This window comes from Dasypus novemcinctus, chromosome 23 (genome assembly GCF_030445035.2).
Source record: "Dasypus novemcinctus isolate mDasNov1 chromosome 23, mDasNov1.1.hap2, whole genome shotgun sequence".
NCBI classification, from domain to species: Eukaryota; Metazoa; Chordata; class Mammalia; order Cingulata; family Dasypodidae; genus Dasypus; species Dasypus novemcinctus.
Window position 1 is genome coordinate 30,217,398 of NC_080695.1, and position 9,592 is coordinate 30,226,989.

The following is a 9,592-nucleotide window of genomic DNA, read 5'->3' on the forward strand; positions in this document are numbered from 1 at the left end:
AACAAAGAACAATTTGAAACCCTGCAAAGAAAAAAAAGACCTTACTAGATGTCACCTGCAAACTGATGTTAGTTTGACCAAAGCAGTAGAAGAGCTATGGGGACTAATTCTGGCTTTAGCAGAACTTGCTCTTCCATAATGAGGGTTTTTTCCCACCTCCACATGGGTAGCTTCTGCCTTGAACAACTATTCTTGTGTGAGTCAGGACATCTACCCATCTCTGTCTTTGGGTCAGCTTGCCTCTGTGTTCCAGGATGGGTACTTGATTCAAGCCAATTAGCTAAAGTCAGTTCTGAAAATTATATTGGGAATCTCAGGAAAGCAACACGCTCTTTCCACTAGAGTTGCAAAGCTAATAGGACTTGAGTTTGGAATTATGGAAAGACATCTTGCTGAGAATGAAGCTAAATGCATGGAGAAAGCAGAGCCCAGAGATGATGAAAGATAGATTCCTGGCATCTTTTAAGCCCTAAATCCAGCTGTTCCTGAAGAAGCTTGATCCATTCTGGACTTTTGAATTACTTGAGTCAATAGATTCCCTTATTGTTTAGGCCAGTTGAAACTGGGTCAGTGGCAGATCTGACTGGGACAGAATTTAATGGTGTTCATTTCATTTATCCTCTATACCTTAATGGTTCTCAATTTCTATAACTGGTCTTGATTTCTCTCCTGAATTCCAGACTGTACGTCCACCTGCCTCCTGATGTCTCGCAAGCAAGTCTAAAACTGGCCTCCTTATTTCTGACCCCCATCGTTACTTCCCGTCTCAAAGATGGAGCCTCCTAGACCCACTACCCCTTTTCTCAGACAAACCAAGGTCGCAAGTTCAGGCTCCGCCTCCTCGCTGGGCCTCCCCAAGGTCACCCGTGTCTTCCCTCGCTCCGCTCCTTGGGGGCGGTGTCCGCGTCCCCCTCAGCGGCAGAGCCGGGCGCTCTAGGCTGCAACGAGCCCTTCAAAAAGTCTGGTCGTCTCTCTGGCTTCCGGTAGCCAGCGGCTACTCTAGCCTTCAATGGGGCTTTGGAACTCTAGCCTTGAGGGTGGCGTCTCTATGGTGGACTCCTTTCCTTTGTTCCGAATCTTCTCCGGAAGGACGTTCTGGTGGGATCTAACCCCTTCCCATAGCTGCTTCCGTAGTTCCTTTTATTCGCAACTGGGGAAGTCTCTGAAGCCCTACAAGACTCCTACTCCCTTAGCTCTTTCAAGGTTCGCGCTGAGCGGAAAGATGGCGGAAGTGAGCGTGAAGGTGCCCTTCCCTCTCGCCGCTTTTCTCTATGGTCGCTTCCTTCGGTGACGGGAAAAGGGGTCCCGGCGCCTGCGCAGAGCCCGGCTGGGAGCTGGTCGCGGAGAGGGGGGTGGGGAGCGGGAGCTGCCGCCGCCGCCGGAGCTAACCGCGGGGACCGAGATGCAGGTGGGACCGGAACCGGAACCCCCCTCTTCAAGTATCTCTTCTCCCTCCGCGACCCGACCCCGGCCCCGGCCCCGGTGCCTGAGAGGAGCCCAGGGTGGGGGTGGGCGTGGGGGGCCTCGGGGCAGGAGGTGCGCTCCGGCCCGGAGGGGGTGCAGCAGAGAGGGCTGGTCCCGTGAAGACTGCAGCCCCGGGGAATGGGCGGGCGGGGGGTGGCCAGGGGACAGCGTCGGGTGGGAGTGGATTTCCTCACCGGGCCCGGAAGGTCCCAGCCAGGAGCGGAGCCTGCACCGTCCACCACCCGCCTCTCGGGAAATATCAGAACTGAGCCAGGAGGCAGGTGCACCGGGAAAATGTGTCTGAGTTCTGCTTGACAGAAGAGAACTGAGTCACCAGTTCAGGAGCCGCAGGGTCGGCAGGGTCTGCCTGTGGTGCAGAGGGGTGGGTGGGCCTGTGTGAGCTGAGGTGGCCTGTAGCTGGAGATTGGTCTCTCTGCTGTGTCTGCACCTCTTGGCTCAGTTCCCCAGTGCTCCATGACTCCCGCATCTCCTGGCCTCTTCTCCTTGGTCTGGAGTTGGCCCTGTGGTTGGGGCCAGCTGAGTGTGCAGGTCTTGGGCCAAGGGGAAAGGGAGGGTGACAGCGGTGCAGCCAGGTTGTAGGTCTGAGCAGGAATCTGAGGTCTCAGAGGGTCTGTGTGGGGAGACTTTCCTGAGTTGCCCTCACTCTGTTCTTTGTGCAGTCATCTTCCAGTATCGTTTGGGGGAGGAACACTAACAAAAGAGCCATGGGTTGTAAATTCCACTTCCAGCTCTGCCACTTTCTAGTTGTAAGACCTTGGGAAACCTTTTTCTTTCTCTGATTTCCATTTTAGAGAATTGGAACCATAATACTCTTTTCCCCTGTAAAGATAGTGATAATGGCAGTCCTTGTTATGTGTTTCCTTTCTTTCAAACAGTAACATAATCTGTGCTATTCTTCCAACCACTTTAGGAGGTTGGGATCATTAGCTCTTGTTTTACTGGTAGGAGAACTAAGACTTAGACAATATGTAATTTGTTCAAGTGCATACAGCTAGTAGGTGGCAGAGCTGGGATTTGATCCCAAGTCCTACTTCAGAACCCATGACCTTAACCACCAGGCTAACCAGCCTGTAGGGCACACTCTCCAGTAAGAGAAAGGGGAGATGAAAAAAACCATAGGACTCCCCTAGCTCCCACATATGTATTACCTACTTTGTGACTGGCAGAATTGCCTTAGCCCAATCCAACCACAGCTCTCCCCTGGTGCTGCTGCCTCTGGGCTCCACACTGAAGGGGCAAAAAAGAAGTGGACTGTGGCCATTTTAGGCCTCCTGTACCATGGGGCTTGGGCACTGGCTTCTGGGGTCACCTTTCAAGGCAGTTGTGGTTTCAGTCCATTGTCCGTCCATCCATCCTCCCTAATGAGTAACCTTCCCTCAGAGCTGGAGGATCCCTAAACTCCATAGGCCTGGCCCCCTGAGAGCTGGAGCAGTGAGGGGCTATGGCTGAGGCTGGTCCCATCAGTCCCCAGGGACAGGGACCATGCCACGGGAAAAACAGTAGACTTGGAGTTCTGAAACTTTTCTGAGCTTCAGTTTCCTCATCTATTATAGAGGTTATTAAAGCCTCTCACAGGGAAAGGTAAGACAACCACGTAGAAACCTCTGGAACAAACGGGAAGTGTGTATTGCATATTGAAGGATCCGATTTTGAGAAGGGAGGTAATCTGAAAAAGATTCCCTTTTGGAGGAAGGTGTATGCAGCCTCCATCTCTCTTGGAACCAAAGCCAAGGAAAGTGGATTGAGAAGGCGGCAGGACAAGTACAGGCTAGACACTGGGGAGATGGTTTGCTGGGATGTATGGGGTGTGAGGATCTGGAAAAGGGACAGAAGGCAGTTTGGTTTTCTTCCCCATGCTCTCAGAGGAGGGAGCCTCTGGCTCGGGGTGGGACTCTGCCCCCAGTCCCACCTCAGCAGTGACTCCGTGTATGTGCCTCTCTCTTCCTTCTGCAGCTGCTGCCGCTCACCCCGTGTCTTCTGGTCGCTTCCCTCTTTGCTGCCCCTCCCCACAGGCTCCTCTCCACCTCCTGGGGACCATCATGAATGGTGCCCCGACCCCAGAGGATGGAGCCTCCCCCTCCCCTCCCCCCTTGCCACCACCACCTCCCCCTAGTTGGCGGGAGTTCTGTGAGTCCCATGCCCGGGCTGCTGCCCTGGACTTTGCCCGCCGTTTCCGCCTCTACCTGGCCTCCCACCCCCAATATGCGGGGCCGGGGGCTGAGGCTGCCTTCTCCCGCCGTTTTGCTGAGCTCTTCCTGCAGCACTTTGAAGCTGAGGTGGCCCGGGCCTCTGGCTCCCTCTCACCACCCGTCTTGGCTCCCCTGAGTCCTGGAGCGGAGATTCCACCACATGACCTGTCCCTTGAGAGCTGCAGGGTGGGTGGGCCCCTGGCTGTGCTGGGCCCTTCTCGGTCATCTGAGGACCTGGCCGGCCCCCTCCCTTCCTCAGTCTCTTCCTCTTCTACGACCTCCTCGAAGCCGAAGCTAAAGAAACGCTTCTCCCTCCGCTCAGTGGGTCGCTCCGTCCGCGGTTCAGTCCGTGGCATCCTGCAGTGGCGGGGGACCGTTGACCCACCCTCTCCAGCTGGGCCCCTGGAGACCTCCTCAGGCCCCCCAGTCTTAGGAGGAAACAGCAACTCCAACTCCTCTGGTGGGGCTGGGACCATTGGTAGGGGACTGGTTGGTGATGGGACATCCCCTGGGGAAAGATGGACTCACCGTTTTGAGAGGCTGAGACTAAGTCGGGGAGGGGGGGCCTTGAAGGATGGAACAGGGATGGTGCAGAGGGAAGAGCTGCTGAGTTTCATGGGGGCTGAAGAGGCAGCCCCTGACCCAGCTGGAGTGAGCCGGGGAGGAGGGGCAGCCGGGCCTACCTCAGGGGGAGGAGGGCAACCTCAGTGGCAGAAGTGCCGCTTACTGCTTCGGAGTGAAGGAGAAGGAGGAGGAGGAAGTCGCCTGGAGTTCTTTGTACCACCCAAGGTGAGGCCCAGAGGCGGGGTGGGTGACTGGGAGCTAGTGATAGAGTAGTCCCAGAGGTAACTCAGCCCGATAGATAAGCCTTGGGAGTTCACCAGCCCACACTGGTAGGTTCACTTCTGTTTGTGTTTGAAGCTAGCCCCTGGTGCTATGTTAATAGCTGTGGGAAGCAAAGAGAAAGTAGTGCTGTTACCATTTGCCTGACTCCCTTCGGGTGGAGAAGGAAAGATGAAATTTATAAGGGGAAGGGCAAGATGGTTTCTGAACACCCAAGATCTGGATCTTGTTCTCTTCTCCCATCTCCCAACCTAGGCTTCTCGGCCCCGACTCAGCATTCCCTGCTCCACTATAACAGACGTCCGAACGACCACAGCCCTGGAGATGCCTGACCGGGAGAACACATTCGTGGTTAAGGTAGGGGCTCTGAGCTCCCTCCCCCTTGGAGCACTTGTGTTGGGGAAAGAGCACCTACCGCCTTTGAGCAAGGGACAGGTATTAAACTCCTTGAGAGTGTCCCTGGGGCTGCATCTTTTCTAGGAGATGATGTTCAGCGGTGGATTAAGGCCTCAGGACCTGGAAGTGACTGGTGGGCTTGCCCTTGACCCCTGCCCTTGCTGAGGCCCTTCTCTTGTCCCCATAGGTGGAAGGCCCCTCAGAGTATATCCTGGAGACAGCCGATGCGCTACATGTGAAGGCCTGGGTGTCTGATATCCAAGAATGCCTGAGCCCAGGGTGAGGGGCCTGACTTCTGTCATTGGGGGGCCCTGGGGGTGGGAGTGGGGAGCAGCCTTGGGCCTCTCTTCTCGTGACTTTCCTCCCAGCACCATTTTCCCTGTCTCTGCAGACCTTGCCCTGCCACCAGCCCCCGCCCCATGACCCTCCCTCTGGCCCCTGGGACCTCATTCCTTGCAAGGGAGAACACAGACAGCCTGGAGCTGCCCTGCCTGAATCACTCAGAGAGTCTGCCCAGCCAGGATCTGCCGCTGGGACCCAGCGAGAGCAATGACCGCCTGTCACAGGGTAAGGGCGGAGCCTCAGAGAGCAAGAACTCCAAACCTGCTACGTAGGAGCCCCCTTCCATCAGGTCCCCAGCCCTCTCTCCAAACCCCACTGTGCACCCCATTTCCTGTTTCCGGTACCCCACCCCACCAATACCAAGCACTGCCAAGTCCCAGTTTGCCTTTTAGAACTATCACCACCACCCACCCCACAGAGGGCCCACGCAAATGCCTATCCAACCTTCTCTGCCCAGCCTTCTCACCTATTCCACAACGTCTATTCCAGGGAGAATGGTTCCCTTCTCTTAGCCTCTAGAACACTTTGTAGACATCTCTGTTTTGCTGTCTGCGTCTCCATCTGTAGGTCAGTGAAGCCAAGTTATCTTTTGATCTCGCTGTATTTTGTGGCCTGAGCAAACGCATATATACTCTCCCCACACACACAGATGAGTGCCTGCCTGGCCTCAGCTAACCTTTCCAGGTTTAGCTTCCACTGCACCCTTTGCTCCTGGCCCCCCTGGCCTTCCGTTCTGGGCTCAGCTTCACCGTGCCTAGCTCACAGGCCATATTCAGTGAATGAACACATGAATCATCGAGTGTTAGAGCTAGAGTCACAATGTCCAGCCCCCTTCTTAGGCAGCTAAGACCAACCGAGGGGAAATGGCTTTTTTGAGATTGCCTGGGAATTGCTGACAAAGGCAGGGCCACCACGCCAGCTCCTGAGGCCTGACCCTCTGCTCTCTGCACCAGGATACCTGTGTTCTGACTATGGGTATGACCTTCTTATAGGCTCAGGCCAGCTGCTGGACAGACATTCAGGGAGGTCTGAGCACAGACCTGGCCTTGTGCGCCACCCTGAGCCACGAGCAGGGAGTGGGAGATGACTGAGATGAGCCCCTTGCTTTCCATGGGCTCACAGTCTGGCTGGGATAGGACTTCAGGCCCTGTCAAAAGCAGGTCCCCCAAAAGGAGAGCCTAGGCTTCGCATCCTCTGAGTGGCACAAGCAGAAAGCTCCTTAGAAGCAGAGAGGAGGAGAATGGGGGAGGGTGGAATAGACGGGGTGCTACAAAGGAGGTGAGGAACAGGGACATGGCTTGGAGGGAGACAAATGGAGAGATCAGAGACCTGGGGTGGGAGAGCCTGGGATTCTTGGAAAAAGCAGGTGGGCTAATTGGGTTAAAGGGCCAGATGCACAAATACAAGTTAAGGGGATGAGAACGGTGGGGGGATGGTTAACGGAAGGTTGTTTGATGCCTCTTAGGGTTGGGAGCTTTGTCCTGCAGACTAAAAACAGGAGCCCCTTTTTAAGGTTAAAATAATTGAGGGATCCTATGCCCTACCATTGCAAAAACAACTGAAATTTCAGCTGTTGGTTTGGAAAACATCTAGGGGCATTTGGATTTTTGGACCTCTTTGCACTAATCGCAATTTTTCAATCCATGTTAGGGGCTGTTGGTAAAAAGCATCAGGGGTCACTGCCTAAAGAGGTGTCTGGGTTTTCAGCCAGCTCACTCAGTCCACAGCGGATAAATTGGCTGGTGGAGAAATGGGCCCAGGTAGACCAGCCTGCCAAGGGACAGTTTCTTGATTTCTCAACTTTGCCCCTCCGTTTTCTTCCAGGGCCATATGGAGGCCTCTCGGACCGTCCCTCCGCATCCATCTCCCCCAGTTCTGCCTCCATTGCTGCCTCCCATTTTGATTCAATGGAACTGCTTCCCCCAGAATTACCCCCTCGCATCCCCATTGAAGAGGGACCTCCAGCAGGGACAGTTCATCCCCTCTCAGCTCCCTATCCTCCCCTGGACACTCCAGAAACGGCCACAGGTACCAGAGGTGTGAGGGGTGTCTACCTCCAGGCCTGGTTCCCCATCTTCATGAAACACCTTCTCTTCTCTCGGGATGCTGTGGGAACTGAACCAGGCAGAGAGAAAGGACACCAGGGGAGGCGGTGCCTTCGGAGGAAGCAGGCTTTTTTCTCCCAGGATGTGGGAGGCTTCCTTGACATCCCAGTTTCATTCCCTCTCCTTCCTGCAGGGTCATTTCTGTTCCAGGGAGAGTCAGAGGGAGGTGAGGGGGACCAGCCCCTCTCAGGATATCCTTGGTTCCATGGGATGCTCTCTCGACTCAAGGCTGCCCAGTTAGTGCTGGCAGGAGGTACTGGCTCCCACGGCGTTTTCCTGGTACGTCAGAGTGAGACAAGGCGGGGCGAATATGTCCTCACTTTCAACTTCCAGGGCAAGGCCAAGGTGGGTGACTGAGGAAAAGTCTCTGTTCCCTTCAGAGGGCTTGGGGTGGAGTGGGGGAAGGGACACCACTGTCGAGAGAAGTAGGGTTCTAGGATTGGCAGGGCCCAGGCTCCTGCTTCACCTTGCCTGTCCTGCCCTCAGCACCTGCGTTTGTCGCTGAATGAGGAGGGCCAGTGCCGGGTCCAGCACCTGTGGTTCCAGTCCATTTTCGATATGCTCGAGCATTTCCGGGTGCACCCCATCCCTCTGGAGTCTGGAGGCTCCAGTGATGTTGTCCTTGTCAGCTATGTCGTGTCCTCCCAGCGGCAGCAGGGTGAGCAGAGCAGGTCTGCAGGGGAGGAGGTGCCCGTGCACCCAGGAAGTGAGGTGTGTGTGCCAGAAAGCTGGGGCAGGGGGCTGGGTGGAGGGGAGAGCAGGGCAGAGCAGGTTCCTGGGCCTTGGGGTTTGGAGGGGAAAGAAGTTCGCTGATAGGACGTAGGAAGGCTGAGGGCTCCTTGCCGGAGCTGGGGAGGGAGTCAAGAGTCAGTGGTGCATCCCCATTCCATCAGGCTCCTCTGTTCCATCGTCTGTCCATCCTCTAGTTCCCTCCTCCTGGCCTTGTCCCTGCCCTTTGTCACAAACCCTGCCTTGGGCCTACCCCTCTTGGGGATGCTCAACCTGACCCCCCACCCTCCTCCCTTGATGTCTGATGTCCCTGTCTGGTCTCTCCCTGTTCCCCACCCCAACGTCCCACCTGTCCCCACGTTGCCCATCCCCCCCAGGCTGGGAGCAGGCCGGGAGCCCTGCAGGGGTGTGCGAGGGAGATCGATGCTACCCCGATGCCTCCTCCACCCTCCTGCCCTCCGGAGCGAGTGGCTGTGTGTAAGTGTGGTCCTCCTCTCACCGCCGCCATGCTCCATCTTCCATGGATGGGGGGGTTGCTCAGGAGATGGGTGTGGGGGGAGATAGCACATGGCTCCCTGGGGGGCGAGTGAAGGGGAGGCCACCGTGAGAGCTTGCCTCCCTCCACAATCAGTCTGTCTTCTTCCTGTTCTCATCCAGAGTCGAACACCTTCCGTGACCCACCCCAGCCCCCTGAACCCCCTTCATGGACAGATCCCCCACATTCTGGGGCAGAAGAGGCGTCGGGGGCGCCAGAAGTGGCGGCAGCCACAACCACAACAGCCAAAGAGAGGCAAGAGAAAGAGAAAGCGGGCAGTGGAGGGGTCCAGGAAGAGCTGGTCCCCATGGTTGAGCTGGTCCCCGTGGTTGAATTGGAAGAGGCCCTAGCGCCAGGCGCGGAGGCCCTGGTAGGCGCTGGATCTGGTGGGGACCCTGGGGTGACCCCAATGGTGCAGCTCCAGCAGTTGCCACTAGGGGGCAATGGAGAAGAAGGGGGCCATCCCAGAGCCATTAATAATCAGTACTCCTTCGTGTGAGACACCACTCCCCACCCCACCCCACCCTCTCTCCACTGATCCTGCTTTCTGGCCCTCAGCTTCAAGTTTGGGGCTGGGTAGGGACATAGAGGAGAGGTGGGATCCCTCCTTCCCACGTGTTTCCAGACCCTTGTCTGCCAAGGACGTCCATGTTGGTACTAGAAGAGGTTCGAGAGCCCTGTTAGCTCCCAGTCCATACACTACAGGTACACCTTCCCCCAGGCAGGGGATTTAGGCTCCATTACCTCCCTGAGGGGCTCCTAAGGCCAGCCCCACCCCTGGGGGCCATTTCCCCATTCACCACCCCCCAGCCCAAGGAAGGCAGAGGGGGAAGGGCTGTCGGTTATACTAAGGTGGTTGTTGTTGTTGTTTTAAACAAATTGGTAAAGCATAAATAAATAAAAGGGTTTATCTCAGTTCCATCCTGATGGCTGTGGCCAGTGTTTGTGGTGGGAACTGGGAGAGGTGG

General features: G+C 56.2%; 1 protein-coding gene across 8 annotated transcripts; it reads left to right on the top strand.

Moving 5' to 3' along the window:
* Positions 1 to 995: 995 nt before the first annotated feature.
* SH2B1 (SH2B adaptor protein 1) lies at positions 996 to 9,545 on the top strand. Of its 8 annotated transcripts, none has more exons than XM_058286137.2 (10): positions 1,285 to 1,408; positions 3,439 to 4,463; positions 4,773 to 4,874; positions 5,101 to 5,192; positions 5,305 to 5,480; positions 7,080 to 7,283; positions 7,494 to 7,705; positions 7,847 to 8,071; positions 8,467 to 8,566; positions 8,747 to 9,545. In XM_058286137.2, coding segments are annotated over exons 2-10 (2,052 nt in total). In that variant the 5' UTR covers positions 1,285 to 1,408; positions 3,439 to 3,524; the 3' UTR covers positions 8,749 to 9,545. The 8 variants fall into 8 exon arrangements, with proteins under 8 accessions (XP_058142118.1, XP_058142120.1, XP_058142121.1 ...); XM_058286138.2 differs by having other exon boundaries at positions 7,847 to 8,018; XM_058286135.2 differs by lacking the exons at positions 1,285 to 1,408; positions 8,467 to 8,566 and adding an exon at positions 996 to 1,243 and having other exon boundaries at positions 7,847 to 8,018.
* The last annotated feature ends 47 nt before the right edge of the window (positions 9,546 to 9,592 follow it).